The 17,517-nt window shown below is 44.3% G+C and overlaps 1 protein-coding gene across 5 annotated transcripts in view; it reads right to left on the bottom strand.

The window, feature by feature from the left end:
- The window catches only part of fcsk (fucose kinase), a 53,473-nt gene that overhangs the window by 2,770 nt on the left and 33,186 nt on the right, over nucleotides 1–17,517 (bottom strand). For 4 of the 5 annotated variants that reach the window (XM_090201426.1, XM_021564195.3, XM_090201438.1 and 1 more), the window contains 12 exons: nucleotides 12,545–12,646; nucleotides 12,267–12,440; nucleotides 12,060–12,133; nucleotides 11,601–11,956; nucleotides 11,062–11,278; nucleotides 10,717–10,883; nucleotides 9,608–9,835; nucleotides 7,881–8,024; nucleotides 7,351–7,470; nucleotides 3,890–4,077; nucleotides 3,205–3,304; nucleotides 7–230 (listed from right to left, as the gene is read on the bottom strand). In XM_090201426.1, the coding sequence (XP_090057552.1) occupies nucleotides 7–230; nucleotides 3,205–3,304; nucleotides 3,890–4,077; nucleotides 7,351–7,470; nucleotides 7,881–8,024; nucleotides 9,608–9,835; nucleotides 10,717–10,883; nucleotides 11,062–11,278; nucleotides 11,601–11,956; nucleotides 12,060–12,133; nucleotides 12,267–12,440; nucleotides 12,545–12,646 (2,094 nt within the window). The remainder of the gene's footprint in view (nucleotides 1–6; nucleotides 231–3,204; nucleotides 3,305–3,889; nucleotides 4,078–7,350; nucleotides 7,471–7,880; nucleotides 8,025–9,607; nucleotides 9,836–10,716; nucleotides 10,884–11,061; nucleotides 11,279–11,600; nucleotides 11,957–12,059; nucleotides 12,134–12,266; nucleotides 12,441–12,544; nucleotides 12,647–17,517) is intronic. The other variant, XM_090201425.1, reaches the window with a different exon arrangement.

The following is a 17,517-nucleotide window of genomic DNA, read 5'->3' as shown; positions in this document are numbered from 1 at the left end:
ACTCACTTGTGTGTTGTTGAGGACCTGACGCACTGCCTCCCCCTGCTGTGGCTGGCGGGTCAGCAGGTAGAGGAAGCCCCCTCCGCCCGCCCCAGCCAGAGTCTGGCCCAGGGCCAGCGGGCGCAGGGCATCCATCATGGTCCGCACAGCTGCCGGCTCACACCCCGGAGCCATCACTTTCTTCTGGCCCCAGTAACGCTCCAGACAAGCCCCCAGCCTGGGGAGAGAGCCTAGAGGGAGATGGAGGGGAGAGGATTAACAAACACATTTAGCATCTCCCGGCTTCCACGCATAGCCTACAAGCCACTGATGCAGACCTTTGGAACGTCTAACAAATCCATGTAATACACCATCACAATAAATCCATTATGTATTTTAGACAGGACTAAAGAAACATATGAAGAAAATTTATATTTCAGAAGAACAGAATACTATACTCTGAGTTGTCCTTATGTTAGGTCCTGATCTGGCTATGCCAAATGGCTGTGGGCTACACTACTTCATTTAGCAGACAGGATTTCCTTAGAATTCCGTGGCATTATTTTATAGTATGAAGAATACAATTGAACAAAGCTGAATAAAATAGAAAGTATATTTTCTCAAAATAATTTGAGTGTGCGCGCACATGAAGCCATTCTGTGCACGTTTTTAACCAATTCCGAGGTGCGTATTGAAGATATTGGAAGAACTGTCCACATTTACTTTTCGTCAGTTAACAATATGAGTAGGCCTAACGAACAGCAAAAGCACTAGACTATGTCAATCTACTATCCCCCATAGTACAAAGGTCGACCTACTCTATTCTGTGCAAGAAATAAATATTCCAAACATAGTCTGGGACAGTTGTGTGATGCGACAGATCCCAAATTAATACAACCACTAGCATAAAAAAATGTTTTAAACAATGAGCCTGACACAGCAGATGAGAACATTTAGCTGAAAATGTTGATAAACTATGCTATTTCTTCACATTATAAGCACAGCAATGTGCACACGGCAGTAGGCTACAAGCACGAATGTTCCATTAGCAGAAAAACACCATTCACAAAAAAGTGACCACAAATGTGATTTTGCATTAAATGCTTTTATTATCAAGGTGCATTTTTATGGTGAAAATTATCTTCCCCAAACTTGAAACTCACACACTGCGTATGTATGCAATTCAGACTCTACACCTGTTGTAAAGCAGATGAATGTGCTTTATTTGGCCACTTTAGTTGTAATATAAACCTTATCAAAACATATAGGCCTATGGGCTAGGCTACATGAGGTGTGCGACTGAGTTAAAAAAAGTCACCCAAAAAATAATGCACTGTTTACCTTAAGCAGGGCATCATTCACGAGTGATAATTTATCATTCACAAGTGATAGGCTAATATTGTCACATATCACACTATTCAATATATATATATATATATACAGTGCCTTGCGAAAGTATTCGGCCCCCTTGAACTTTGCGACCTTTTGCCACATTTCAGGCTTCAAACATAAAGATATAAAACTGTATTTTTTTGTGAAGAATCAACAACAAGTGGGACACAATCATGAAGTGGAACGACATTTATTGGATATTTCGAACTTTTTTAACAAATCAAAAACTGAAAAATTGGGCGTGCAAAATTATTCAGCCCCCTTAAGTTAATACTTTGTAGCGCCACCTTTTGCTGCGATTACAGCTGTAAGTCGCTTGGGGTGTCTATCAGTTTTGCACATCGAGAGACTGACATTTTTTCCCATTCCTCCTTGCAAAACAGCTCGAGCTCAGTGAGGTTGGATGGAGAGCATTTGTGAACAGCAGTTTTCAGTTCTTTCCACAGATTCTCGATTGGATTCAGGTCTGGACTTTGACTTGGCCATTCTAACACCTGGATATGTTTATTTTTGAACCATTCCATTGTAGATTTTGCTTTATGTTTTGGATCATTGTCTTGTTGGAAGACAAATCTCCGTCCCAGTCTCAGGTCTTTTGCAGACTCCAGGTTTTCTTCCAGAATGGTCCTGTATTTGGCTCCATCCATCTTCCCATCAATTTTAACCATCTTCCCTGTCCCTGCTGAAGAAATGCAGGCCCAAACCATGATGCTACCACCACCATGTTTGACAGTGGGGATGGTGTGTTCAGCTGTGTTGCTTTTACGCCAAACATAACGTTTTGCATTGTTGCCAAAAAGTTCAATTTTGGTTTCATCTGACCAGAGCACCTTCTTCCACATGTTTGGTGTGTCTCCCAGGTGGCTTGTGGCAAACTTTAAACAACACTTTTTATGGATATCTTTAAGAAAAGGGTTTCTTCTTGCCACTCTTCCATAAAGGCCAGATTTGTGCAATATACGACTGATTGTTGTCCTATGGACAGAGTCTCCCACCTCAGCTGTAGATCTCTGCAGTTCATCCAGAGTGATCATGGGCCTCTTGGCTGCATCTCTGATCAGTCTTCTCCTTGTATGAGCTGAAAGTTTAGAGGGACGGCCAGGTCTTGGTAGATTTGCAGTGGTCTGATACTCCTTCCATTTCAATATTATCGCTTGCACAGTGCTCCTTGGGATGTTTAAAGCTTGGGAAATCTTTTTGTATCCAAATCCGGCTTTAAACTTCTTCACGACAGTATCTCGGACCTGCCTGGTGTGTTCCTTGTTCTTCATGATGCTCTCTGCGCTTTTAACGGACCTCTGAGACTATCACAGTGCAGGTGCATTTATACGGAGACTTGATTACACACAGGTGGATTGTATTTATCATCATTAGTCATTTAGGTCAACATTGGATCATTCAGAGATCCTCACTGAATTCTGGAGAGAGTTTGCTGCACTGAAAGTAAAGGGGCTGAATAATTTTGCACGCCCAATTTTTCAGTTTTTGATTTGTTAAAAAAGTTTGAACTATCCAATAAATGTTGTTCCACTTCATGATTGTGTCCCACTTGTTGTTGATTCTTCACAAAACAATACAGTTTTATATCTTTATGTTTGAAGCCTGAAATGTGGCAAAAGGTCGCAAAGTTCAAGGGGGCCGAATACTTTCGCAAGGCACTGTATATATGTATATGTGTGTGTGTGTGTGTGTGTGTATAATTTGTTTTCATTTAGAAGGGACCATTATCATGCGCCCATCTCAAAACAGGTGCAGCTAGAAAACAAATCTGCCAATTAAAATATGCAGCCCCACTTAGGTACGAGTTTAAAAGACCATTCCTCTCCCTCTCACCTTCTGTACAGGCGCGGGCACATTCTTCTGCGTTGTCCACTAGCTGCCCGGCGTTCTCCACGATGGAGGGCACACGGCTGTACCAGCGCCGCACCGTGTCCTGCACAACAACATGGCAGCCATTTTAGAGACGAGACACCCAACATCCTTCAAACTGCACCAGGGGTACAGCTCAGTAGTCTGAAGTTTATTCCTCTCCTTGGCTATTCCTCTAAGTAGCTGTAGAAGTTGACATACTGTTTTGATCATGTAGTTTTGAAAGATTTCAGCTAGTAAATACATGGTACATGTGAAATGACAAAATGCCTGCAGCACTGAGAGGAAGTGTTCTTCCACAACTGTATACTGTAAACAGGAAGTGATCAGAAATATTATTGTGGAAACAGGAAGTGTGGATGCTTGGTGAAAATATATTAAAAGGAACTTTACAGAACCTCATTAAATCCCAAAGCGATATTTTGAACCCTAAACTTGACTAAAAGCACGAAACAAGGTGTTCTAGCACACAGTCAGAAAGCGTTGGATTTATTACAGTGGAGATTTAAACTCAATACAGACTAAAAGGCCTGATTTATAAGTTACAATTATTTTTTGAAAGTACAAAAAGTCAGTCTTTTTAATGAATGGTATAAAGTTAAGGGGTTAACATTGTGACTTTGAATAAGTGGTAGGCTGGATGGTTAACCTGCAGCAAGTTTCGTGCAAGCCGAGTCTTGCCGGTGTAGACCAGCAGGAGGTGCTGTTGCAGTGAGAGCAGAAAGTCGTCGGAGAGAGGGAGACGTTCCACTTCCACCCGGAGGGGGAGACAGGCTTTGGAGCGCGCCACCTTTACTCCCCCCACCAAGCCTCCGACCTGGTCCTGCCAACCACCACCTCAGGAGGGAGATCGGGAGAGAGAAGGAAACAGAATGAGTGCATCATAACAAATAACATATCATAATATTCTATTAATATAATATGCCATTTAGCAGACGCTTTTATCCAAAGCGACTTAAAACCCTTTGACACGTGTGGTCCCTGCTGTGTACACTCAAACCGGTGTGATTAGAATGTCTAGTTACAATTGACATGTTTGAGCTGGCCACACTGTTTTATCACAAAACAATGTTGCAATTATCATTGTGTTTTATAGGCTACATTGGTCCTAGCGCTAACTGAGAAACGAAACACAAGCTGTCATATTTAGACAACTCTTGGCTGATAGAAACCATAATATGAATTAACAATGACTATTTACACTTCATCACATCATGGGTGAGCTCACCAGTGATCAAAATAATTGAGTAAAGTCCTTTCTAAAAGTCTAAAGTAGTCCAATGGTGTGTAGTTGTGCGCGCCGCCATGGGTGTTTTTCTCCATCAACCAAAGATAAGAGGTAACAAGATGAGTTGGGTCTGTTTGCAGTATGCATGTTAAAGACGAAGGGGATGTGTCGTCTCCCATCATTCACTTCCAGAAGTTCTCGAGTGAACCATCCCTTCACCTTGCTATACCATCGTTTGTCTGACAGACGTTTTCGTGACTCAGCAATTTTTTTTTTACTTTGGAAAAGTGTCAAATCTATAAAACGTAGTGCACTGTGTTTGTAGCGGATTCTAGTTTTGGGAACAGAAAAATGTATTGAGATCCAGATGCTTCATAGATGAGAAAATGACCAGAATCTCGGCCCAGTTTCACTACTAACGACTGGACTTCCTCTCACTTCTATATTTGGTGGTGAGAAAACGTTCTAAACTGATGCTTCAGCTTCATAACCCCTGTGACGTGCCTGTGGCTTAGCATTAGCTCATCATAATCAGAACAACCTTCAAAAAAGTATTTTACACACGTGTCCATTACAATCTATGCAAGAATCCAAAGTTATTATAAGTAAGGAAAAGAACAATGAAGGCAACATGGGCGCCAGGGTTACGGCTAGAAGGGATCCCAGCTTTTGTCAGATTTGACTTTTCGTAGCAGGTTAGGAAAATTAACGTAGCAGGTTAAGATAATTAGGTTAAGGTTAGGAAAAGGGTTAGGATTAGCTAAAATGGATCCCTTCTAGCCATGTCCGGACGCCAGTCGGAAAATGCGCCAGGGGGAAAAAAGTTAGTACAGGTTCTGTTCTCACTGGAGATGCAAATGTCTGCATTCTTGATCCTAAGAAACACTGGGGAAGTGCTTGGGCTCTCATCTAAGAGAGAAGTTTGAGGCATTACAATGAGCCGGACAAATGTAAATTGTCCGCCACAGTGAAATGGGCTGCTTCTATGTGAATTATTGAGGAGGGCGAAACACACCTCAATTCAAATTGTTAAATAAACCTTGTTTGAAAATAGTTTGAGATTGACAAGTTGAAACATAGCCTATAGATAATTAGCACGCAGCACGCCATGGTTTTAGGGCAGAGCGGGTTAACTGTCCTGATGCGTAACAATCACATTTTGCAACAGTGAAGGCATTCTTCACAAGCATAAAAACATCTCATGCTTTGGGGACAGTTACAGATATTTGGAAGTCACATGTGGGTGAATAGATTTTCGTATCAGTGGCCCCAGCGGTAATTGATCCCTCTATCCTAACGTTGCAAGCACAATGCCTTAACTGAGCCACACAGCATAGGATGTGAATGGTATCCTGTGTACAGTGCATTCGGAAGGTATTCAGACCCCTTGTCTTTTTCCACATTTTGTTACGCTACAGCCCCATTACAAAATGTATTAAATTGTTTTTTTTGGTCATCAATCTACACACAACACCCCACAATGACAAAGCAAAAACGGTTTATTTTTAAATGTTTGCAAATTTATTAAAAACAAAAAACTGAAATATTACATTTACACAAGTATTCAGCCCCTTTACTCAGTACTTTGATGAAGCACCTTTGGCAGCAATTACAGCCTCGATTCTTCTCGGGTATGACGCTACAAGCTTGGCACACCTGTATTATATTCTCACGCTCTGTCAGGTTGGATGGGGAGCGTCGCTGATCGGCTTCAAGTCCGGGCTCTGGCTGGGCCACTCAAGGACAGTCATAGACTTGTCACGAAGCCACTCCTGCGTTGTCTTGGCTGTGTGCTTAGGGCTGTTGCCCTGTTGGAAGGTTAACTTTAGCCCCAGTCTGAGGTCCTGAGCCCTCTGGAGCATCTTTCCCTCAATCCTGACTAGTCTCCCAGTCCCTCCTGCTGAAAAACATCCCCACATCATGATGCTGCCACCACCATGCTTCACCGTAGGGATGGTGGCAGGTTTCATCCAGACGTGAAGCTTTTGCATTCAAGCCAAAGAGTTCAATCTTGGTTTCATCAGTCCAGAGAATCTTGTTTTTCATGGTCTGAGAGTCTTTAGGTGCCTTTTGGCAAACTCCCAACGGGCTGCAATGTGCCTTTTACTGAGGAGTGGCTTCCGTCTGGCCACACTACCGTAAAGGCCTGATTGGTGGAGTGCTGCAGTGATGGTTGTCCTTTTGGAAGGTTCTCCCATCAACACAGAGGAACTCTAGAGCCCTGTCAAGAGTGACCATGGGGTTCTTGGTCACCTGCCTGACCAAGGCCTTTCTCCCCCGATTGCTCAGTTTGGCTGGGCGGCCAGCTCTAGAAAGTGTTGGTGGTTCTAAACTTCTTCCATTTAAGAATGATGGAGGCCACTGTTTTCTTGGGGACCTTCAATACTGCATAAATATTTTGGTACCCTTCCCCAGATCTGTGCCTAGACACAATCCTGTCTCAGAGCTCTACGGACAATTTGTTTAACCTCATGGCTTGGTTTTTGCTCTGACATGCACTGTTAACTGTGGGACCTTTTATAGACAGGTGTGTGCCTTTCCAAATCATGCCCAATCAATTGAATTTACCACAGGTGGACTCTAATCAAGTTGTAGAAACATCTCAAGTATGATCATTGGAAACAGGATCCACCTGAGCTTCAAAAGTTCTGAATACTTAAAGAAGGTATTCGTTTTTTTTTTTTTTAATACATTTGCAAAAAATTCTAAAAACCTATTTCCACTTTGTCATTATGGAGTATTGTGTGTAGATTGACGAGGATATGTATTTATTTCATCCCTTTTAGAATAAGGCTGTAACAAACTAAATGTGGAAGAAGTCAAGGGGTCTGAATACTTTCTGAATGCACTGTGTGTGTTTTTGTGAGTGCGTGTTGTCTCACCAGTGGTCAGCATCTGCTCCAGGTGGAGAACAGCGTGAATGAGAGAGTCTGTGTCGTAGGTTCGCCCCGTGCATCTATAGACAGCTGCCAGCACCGCTCCCGCCAAGATACTACTGGTACCTGCAGGTGCAACAACAAGCAGTGCGAGAGAAAACGGGGAGAAAGATGGAGAAAGAGTGAGAGAGGGGATGTGAGGGGAAGGGGAGAGAAGGGTGAAGGAGTGAGTGGGCAATGTGTGCCACTTGTCATTGATGACCAAGTAGTGTTTTTTGCTTTTTCTGCAGCACCACAACAACAAGAGACAATGTGGTGGTTTATGTGTTATGAGACGCTGACACTGGCCCATGGTCATGTGCATTAGGCACCAAATGGAAGAAAACAGACTGAAACAGGCAGGGACTACTTAGACTCTCTAATAAAAATGACAATACATTTTCCATTGCAAAACATTCTCCGTTTTGCAAGACCAATGTCTTGCAAAATGTTTTCTGTTACATGCCCTATTGAGCACAACCCATTGCACTTCTTACCCAGTCCTGAACCGTGCGGCAGGAGGGACCAGGTGTGGATCTCCACCCCTCCGCCCCAGCGCTGCAGGAGCTGCTCATCCAGGGACTGCCGAGAGGGATAGGTAACCAGGCCGCTGCATACACACACTGCCTTCAACAGGGCAGCTGGGACACACACACACACGGGAGCAGATGACCAGATATGACCAACAGGGATGTAGTGTAGCGTAAAGACACATTGATTCTGTTCACGCACCCTTTTAATTGGTGAGCATTTAGTGTTCACAGTGACAGCTGCCAGTTTTACCACAACATGATTGATGATTGAACATGATTGATCACAAAGCATGACCTGGACTCAAACATGACAACTAGAAATGTGCCTTTATGAAAAACTGGATCACGCAATAGCAGTCAGACAGCACAAGGATATAGAATTATTATTAAGATCGTTTTTTTTTAAAACATGGAAAAATGCCACACAAGACTCCACACACATACTGATCAGCACGGCCCACATACACTACCGTTCAAAACATACATGAAATGAGTTGCAAAATGAATAGGAAATATAGTAAAGATGTTGACGAGGTTATAAATAATGATTTTGAATTGAAATAGTAAATTGTGTCCTTCAAACTTTGCTTTCGTCAAAGAATCCTCAATTTGCAGCAATTACAGCCTTGCAGACCTTTGGCATTCTGGTTATCAATTTGTTGAGGTAATCTGAAGAGATTTCAACCCATGCTTCCTGAAGAACCTCCCACAAGTTGGATTGGCTTGATGGGCACTTCTTACGTACAATACGGTCAAGCTGCTCCCACAACAGCTCAATAGGTTTGTGATCCGGTGACTGGCCTGGCCACTCCATTATAGACAGAAGACCATGACTGCTTCTTCCCTAAATAGTTCGGAGCTGTGCTTTGGGTCATTGTCCTGTTGTAGAAGGAAATTGGCTTCAACAAAAATTAAGTGCCGTCCACAGGGTATGGCATGGCGTTGCAAAACAGAGTGATAGCCTTCCTTCTTCAAGATCCCTTTTACCCTGAACAAATCTCCCACTTTACCATCACCAAAGCACCCCCAGACCATCACATTGCCTCCACCATGCTTGACAGATGGCGCCAAGCACTCCTCAAGCATCTTTTCTGCGTCTCACGAATGTTCTTCTTTGTTATCTGAACACCTCAAACTTAGATTCGTCGGTCCATAACACTTTTTTTACAATCTTCCTCTGTACAGTGTGTGTTCTTCTGCCCATCTTAATCTTTTATTTTTATTGTCTAAGATATGGCTTTTTCTTTGCAACTCTGCCTAGAAGTCCAGCATCCCGGTGTCGCCTCTTCACTGTTGAAGTTGAGACTGGTGTTTTGCAGGTACTATTTAATGAAGCTGCCAGTTGAGGACTTCTGATGGGTCTGTTTCTCAAACTAGACACTAATGTACTTGTCTTCTTGCTCAGTTGTGCACCGGGGCCTCCCACTCCTCTTTCTATTCTGGTTAGAGCCAGTTCTGTTCTGTGAAGGGAGATTAGCTAACAACGTGACATTGGAACACAGGAGTGATGGTTGCTGATAATGGGCCTCTGTACGCATATGTAGATATTCCATAGAATAAAAAAAATCTGCCGTTTCCAGCTACAATAGTAATTTACAACATTAACGATGTCTACTGTATTTCTGATCAATTTGATGTTTTTTTTTAAATGGACAAAAAAATATACATAAAAATGCCCATTTAAGTCTTACCAGGTGCATATGGCACACAGTGGTCTTTCAGATCCTCCAGCCTCTCGCAAACTGTCTCCATGGCGATAGCATCATCCTGCACTCCGCTGGAACTGACCAATAGCAGACGGGGCTCTTTGATGCGACGAGCTCGGGCACCAATGGGCCGTCTCCCGTCGACCTTCACTGCCACGTTGACCACTGTGCCGCCATGTTCAAAGGCAATGGGCGGAGTGTCGCTCCAGCCACCTGTGGGATAGAGCCTATTGTGAGAAGTACTCTGACGGGCTTTGTGGCAAGAAAACACAAACTGATATAGGACCAGGCTAATGACTTTCCATTCCATTTTTTGTTAAACTAAGCATCCCATAGCATTGTTGGGTTCCAGTATGAAATACTTGCTATACACAGCGTTAATGGGCACATGTATGAGGAATGTATATGGTGGGGTCAATGGAGGTTGGATAAGAGCCAGGGGTTTGGCATATTACTAAGTAAGGGAAAGGCAATCACATGGTTGCGGTCACTAATAAGGGTGGATAGCTGTGGATTAGTGAGGAATGGGGGCTGAGGTCAGGTCACATGAAGGTAGAAGGGACAGTTTATTGCCCACATCACTTAACTTCCTGCCTAACAACAAAGATGTAGTGTTTATAGAAAAGGAGGAGACTCCACCTAAAAGGGGGTTTAAACACTTGTGCTGGTGGAAACACGTCTTAGCAGCTGTTTGACACAGTGGGTGAATAAACTTGGTTTGAGCTTTGACTAGATGTCCGTTAGGTTCTAAATAAACAGAGTAGAAACTAACGGCATGTTTTTAGGGGTATTGTCCCGGTTTAAAAGAGTAGGGATAACTCCTCAAAAGAGCTTTGCCATTAGAGTTTGGCTAAGGGAAAGGTCTAGGGCAGAGTTCCCAAACTCGGTCCTCGGCACCCCAAGGGCTACACATTTGGGTTTTTGCACTAGCGCTACACAGCTTCTTTAAATAATCAACTAATCATCAAGCTTTGATCATTTGAATCAGCTGTGTAACATTAGGGGAAAAAACAAAAAGCGTACCCCTTCAGGTCACGAAGACAGAGTTTTAGAAACGCTGTTCTAGGGGTGAAAGAACAGGGCTATTGACTCACCTGAGAGGTCCAGTCTGGCAGGACACTCCACATTTTGCCATTCCCCAAGGGGCGGGACCTCACCTTGACCAATGTAGATAAATCTCTGTGATAACATCACAGCCTGTCGTAACAGCACCTGCCCGGCCGCCTCATAGTGCCGTGCAGCACGCACCAGCAGGTCTGGCCTGCAGGGGGCAGTCATATACTGTCACTTCTGACTTAATTTAAATGTATTATAATAATTAATGGTTTCCTTTCCTTCTTGACCACAGTCTTAAGGAATTGATATTGCAGAGAGTAAACATTATGGTGCATATACAGATGTCAGCAGTTAATAGTTAATAGTATCAGTATGGGTCTGACCTGCTGAGCCACTTGGCTCTCTCGGTGGCCAGGGCCTGGACGCCACCCAGCAGGTCTCCCTGCTCCAGGATGGAGAAAGCATGGCTCCAGGCGGGGTTAGCAGCCGGCCCGCTCCTCAGCCCCCCTCGGCCCTCCCCGGCCAGGCAGGCCAACACGTCAGCTATACAGGCCAGGCAGCGGGCCGCCACTCCCAGGTTCTCCCCGCTGCCCACTGCAACTGGAGCACACAAGGTTACTATTGTCATTGAGAGCATGTCTGCACGTAGATAACAGTATGTCTACTTGGTCTCCACCAGCCTTTTTTCCATTCTTATGGCCGTCTGACAGCAGGAGTGCAAAATGAGCCTGTATAATGCATTCAGGCATCTGCACCCCCAGGAATTCACACAAACACACATTTAGAGAACATAAACTTCAAGTGTTGAAAAGGTGAAAGAAATAAGATGGTGCCTGAGACACTAACTTCTCCACACTGCAACTCCTTGCAGTGTAAATGCCCATGTGTTCTCACGGTCAAATAAAGGAACATCAATACTCACTGGAGTCTAGTGTGCAGAGGAGCTCCTCATGCTGGCCTCCAAGCACGGCAGCCCTGAAGCTGGGTAACAACCCACGATCGCTCTGGCTCTTCAAGTTGTCCATCACTCTCCTCCTCCCCACCTGGAAGAATAGCGCCTCCCTCCAGCGCAGCTCCCCCTCCTGGTCAGTAAGGGAAAGGACCTCTCGGAGAGAGAGCCTCCACACGGCCCTCCACTGCTCCAGTGCCCCCGGCCCACCCAACAGCCAGCACACCCCCACCTCCAGCCCCACCGCACCACCCCGCGGCTGGAAGACTGGGAACAGGCGGGCCTCCATGAGTGACTGGGACCTCCCGGACCCCCACAGATCCTCAGGCCTAGGGAGAGAAAGAGCAGAGGGACCCAGCAAATATAACATTCATCATTCCAAGGGTCCAAATCATGAGCAGAGTAGGTTAGCAATCAAGCTAACATGCTTACTGTATTCCAGTGCGGCTGTAGAGGTCACTCCATCTGTGATTCAGAAAGGTGGCACCATCGTCATTGCATGAAACCTATGGGAAGGCAAAGTCTGTAAGAGACAAACAGACATTCTAAACAGCCTCTGTCCACAGTCCTACCATTCAGATGGTGAAATATCTAAAGAAGGTGGAAGGGAGGAGGAGAGAGAAGACAGCGCCCTGCTACCTTAAGATCATCGTAAGCCCCCAGCACTGTATAAACAGTAATCTTCATCTCTCCCAGTTGTATGTGGTGCCCTTGGATGATGTGGTCATTGGTTAAGGCCAGCTGCTGGATGTGCGAAGATGAGGTCACTTCCAGGCCTGAGAGTAAACAACCTGAATGCACATCCATTGGTCCCTGGGAAAAGAGGTCAAAGGTCATACAACATCCAAGCATACGGGGACACAGTGAAATAAATGTTTTAAATACACATTTTATTCTATGTTTGAGTTCCTCCAGACCTGAAGGTGGCAGTGCTGGATAACTGCTCCTGACGCAACAATGACGTCCCCCTCCAGAACACTGTTGATCACCCTGCCTCCATCACTCACACACTGAGTATTCTGAGGACAACACAGACAGAAATACATGGACAGATATTAAACACACACAATACTTGGTCCAGGGTTGGGTCCAGGGTTGTGACCAAGGTTGGGATCAATTCAATTTATTGTTCCTGACACGTTTATGGCAGCTTTATGTAGACCTTACGAGTGAAGGGTTACCTAGTACGTAGTGGAAGATCCTAAGAGGAGGAAGAGGAAGACCATGCTCCTCAGAAAATGTCATAAAAATAAAATAGTGAAACAATAAAACAGTGATCCTTTTTAGTTAAAACTATTCTAAATATATTCACAAGTCACCAAATAATTGATTTAAAAAAACACTATTCTGCCATGAAGGTCTACAGTAGCTTTAGCAGCACTTGGTGGAGCCGGAGGAAAGCTAGCTTCTGTCCTCTGGGTACATTGACTTCAATAAAAAACCTAGGAGGCTCTTGGTTTTCACCCCCTTCAATAGACTTACAACCTATCAGAGCTCCTGCAGCATGAACTGACATGTTGTCCACCCAATCAAAGGATTGCAGAATGAATCTAGTACTGAAAGCATAATCAAATTATCATAATCACATTTATTTATATAGCCCTTCGTACATCAGCTGATATCTCAAAGTGCTGTACAGAAACCCAGCCTAAAACCCCAAACAGCAAGCAATGCAGGTGTAGAAGCACGGTGGCTAGGAAAAACTCCCTAGAAAGGCCAAAACCTAGGAAGAAACCTAGAGAGGAACCAGGCTATGTGGGGTGGCCAGTCCTCTTCTGGCTGTGCCGGGTGGAGATTATAACAGAACATGGCCAAGATGTTCAAATGTTCATAAATGACCAGCATGGTCGAATAATAATAAGGCAGAACAGTTTAAACTGGAGCAGCAGCACAGTCAGGTGGACTGGGGACAGCAAGGAGTCATCGTGTCAGGTATTCCTGGGGCATGCTCCTAGGGCTCAGGTCCTCCGAGAGAGAGAAAGAAAGAGAGAATTAGAGAGAGCATATGTGGGATGGCCAGTCCTCTTCTGGCTGTGCTGGGTGGAGATTATAACAGAACATGGCCAAGATGTTCAAATGTTCATAAATGACCAGCATGGTCGAATAATAATAAGGCAGAACAGTTGAAACTGGACCAGCAGCACGGCCAGGTGGACTGGGGACAACAAGGAGTCATCATGTCAGGTAGTCCTGGGGCATGGTCCTAGGGCTCAGGTCCTCCGAGAGAGAGAAAGAAAGAGAGAAGGAGAGAATTAGAGAACGCACACTTAGATTCACACAGGACACCGAATAGGACAGGAGAAGTACTCCATATATAACAAACTGACCCTAGCCCCCCGACACATAAACTACTGCAGCATAAATACTGGAGGCTGAGACAGGAAGGGTCAGGAGACACTGTGGCCCCATCCGAGGACACCCCCGGACAGGGCCAAACAGGAAGGATATAACCCCACCCACTTTGCCAAAGCACAGCCCCCACACCACTAGAAGGATATCTTCAACCACCAACTTACCATCCTGAGACAAGGCTGAGTATAGCCCACAAAGACCTCCGCCGCGGCACAACCCAAGGGGGGGGGGGGCAACCCAGACAGGATGACCACATCAGTGAATCAACCCACTCAGGTGACGCACCCCCTCCAGGGACGGCATGAGAGAGCCCCAGTAAGCCAGTGACTCAGCCCCTGTAATAGGGTTAGAGGCAGAGAATCCCAGTGGAAAGAGGGGAACCGGCCAGGCAGAGACAGCAAGGGCGGTTCGTTGCTCCAGAGCCTTTCCGTTCACCCTCCCACTCCTGGGCCAGACTACACTCAATCATATGACCCACTGAAGAGATGAGTCTTCAGTAGAGACTTAAAGGTTGAGACCGAGTTTGCGTCTCTGACATGGGTAGGCAGACCGTTCCATAAAAATGGAGCTCTATAGGAGAAAGCCCTGCCTCCAGCTGTTTGCTTAGAAATTCTAGGGACAATTAGGAGGCCTGCGTCTTGTGACCGTAGCGTACGTGTAGGTATGTACGGCAGGACCAAATCAGAGAGATAGGTAGGAGCAAGCCCATGTAATGCTTTGTAGGCTAGCAGTAAAACCTTGAAATCAGCCCTTGCCTTGACAGGAAGCCAGTGTAGAGAGGCTAGCACTGGAGTAATATGATCAATTTTTTTGGTTCTAGTCAGGATTCTAGCAGCCGTATTTAGCACTAACTGAAGTTTATTTAGTGCTTTATCCGGGTAGCCGGAAAGTAGAGCATTGCAGTTGTCTAACCTAGAAGTGACAAAAGCATGGATTCATTTTTCTGCATCATTTTTGGACAGAAAGTTTCTGATTTTTGCAATGTTACGTAGATGGAAAAAAGCTGTCCTTGAAATGGTCTTGATATGTTCTTCAAAAGAGAGATCAGGGTCCAGAGTAACACCGAGGTCCTTCACAGTTTTATTTGAGACGACTGTACAACCACTAAGATTAATTGTCAGATTCAACAGAAGATCTCTTTGTTTCTTGGGACCTAGAACAAGCATCTCTGTTTTGTCCGAGTTTAAAAGTAGAAAGTTTGCAGCCATCCACTTCCTTATGTCTGAAACACATTCTTCTAGCAAGGGCAATTTTGGGGCTTCACCATGTTTCATTGAAATGTACAGCTGTGTGTCATCCGCATAGCAGTGAAAGTTAACATTATGTTTTCGAATAACATCCCCAAGAGGTAAAATATATAGTGAAAACAATAGTGGTCCTAAAACGGAACCTTGAGGAACAACGAAATTTACAGTTGATTTGTCAGAGGACAAACCATTCACAGAGAAGAACTGATATCTTTCCGAAGGATAAGATCTAAACCATGCCAGAACTTGTCCGTGTAGATCAATTTGGGTTTCCAATCTCTCCAAAAGAATGTTGTGATTGATGGTATCAAAAGCAGCACTAAGGTCTAGGAGCACGAGAACAGATGCAGAGCCTCGGTCTGATGCCATTTTAAAGGTAATTTACCACCTTCACAAGTGCAGTCTCAGTGCTATGATGGGGTCTAAAGCCAGACTGAAGCATTTCGAATACATTGTTTTTCTTCAGGAAGGCAGTGAGTTGCTGCGCAACAACCTTTTCTACAATTTTTGAGAGGAATGGAAGATTCAATATAGGCCGATAGTTTTTCACTTTTAGTGAGTTTGGTAACACAATAGAAGCCATATAATGACTACCAACCACTTCACACAGCCTGCATCATAGTCAACATACACTATATATACAAAAGTATGTGGACACCCCTTCAAATTAACGGAATCTTGAGAAACACCGAAATGTACAGTTGATTTGTCAGAGGACAAACCATTCAGAGACAAACTGATATCTTTCCGACAGATAAGATCTAAACCAGGCCAGAACTTGTCCGTGTAGACCAATTTGGGTTTCCAATCTCTCCAAAAGAATGTGATGATCGATGGTATCAAAAGCAGTACTAAGGTCTAGGAGCACGAGGACAGATGCAGAGCCTCGGTCCGATGCCATTAAAATGTCATTTACCACCTTCACAAGTGCCGTCTCAGTGCTATGATGGGGTCTAAAACCAGACTGAAGCATTTCGTATACATTGTTTGTCTTCAGGAAGGCAGTGAGTTGTTGCGCAACAGCCTTTTCTAACATTTTTGAGAGGAATGGAAGATTCGATATAGGCCGATAGTTTTTTATATTTTCTGGGTCAAGGTTTGGCTTTTTCAAGAGAGGCTTTATTACTGCCACTTTTAGTGAGTTTGGTACACATCCGGTGGATAGAGAGCCGTTTATTATGTTCAACATAGTAGGGCCAAGCACAGGAAGAAGCTCTTTCAGTAGTTTAGTTGGAATAGGGTCCAGTATGCAGCTTGAAGGTTTAGAGGCCATGATTATTTTCATCATTGTGTCAAGAGATATAGTACTAAAACACTTGAGCGTCTCTCTTGATCCTAGGTCCTGGCAGAGTTGTGCAGACTCAGGACAACTGAGCTTTGAAGGAATACGCAGATTTAAGGAGGAGTCTGTAATTTGCTTTCTAATAATCATAATATTTTCCTCAAAGAAGTTCATGAATTTATCACTGCTAAAGTGAAAGTCATCCTCTCTTGGGGAATGCTGCTTTTTAGTTAGCTTTGCGACAGTATCAAAAAGGAATTTCGGATTGTTCTTATTTTCCTCAATTAAGTTAGAAAAATAGGATGATCGAGCAGCAGTAAGGGCTCTTCGGTACTGCACAGTACTGTCTTTCCAAGCTAGTCGGAAGACTTCCAGTTTGGTGTGGCACCATTTCCGTTCCAATTTTCTGGAAGCTCGCTTCAGAGCTCGGGTATTTTCTGTGTACCAGGGAGCTAGTTTCTTATGAGAAATGTTTTTAGTTTTTAGGGGTGCAACTGCATCTAGGGTATTGCGCAAGGTTAAATTGAGTTCCTCAGTTAGGTGGTTAACTGATTTTTGTCCTCTGGCGTCCTTGGGTAGACAGAGGGAATCTGGAAGGACATCAAGGAATCTTTGTGTTGTCTGTGAATTTATAGCACGACTTTTGATGATCCTTGGTTGGGGTCTGAGCAGATTATTTGTTGCAATTGCAAACGTAATAAAATGGTGGTCCGATAGTCCAGGATTATGAGGAAAAACATTAAGATCCACAACATTTATTCCATGGGACAAAACTAGGTCCAGCGTATGACTGTGACAGTGAGTGGGTCCAGAGACGTGTTGGACAAAACCCACTGAGTCGATGATGGCTCCGAAAGCCTTTTGGAGTGGGTCTGTGGACTTTTCCATGTGAATATTAAAGTCACCAAAGATTAGAATATTATCTGCTATGACTACAAGGTCCGATAGGAATTCAGGGAACTCAGTGAGGAACGCTGTATATGGCCCAGGAGGCCTGTAAACAGTAGCT

This window comes from Oncorhynchus mykiss, chromosome 2 (assembly GCF_057628025.1).
Source record: "Oncorhynchus mykiss isolate SJ-2025 chromosome 2, ASM5762802v1, whole genome shotgun sequence".
NCBI classification, from domain to species: Eukaryota; Metazoa; Chordata; class Actinopteri; order Salmoniformes; family Salmonidae; genus Oncorhynchus; species Oncorhynchus mykiss.
This window is presented reverse-complemented; position numbering and strand designations above follow the sequence as displayed.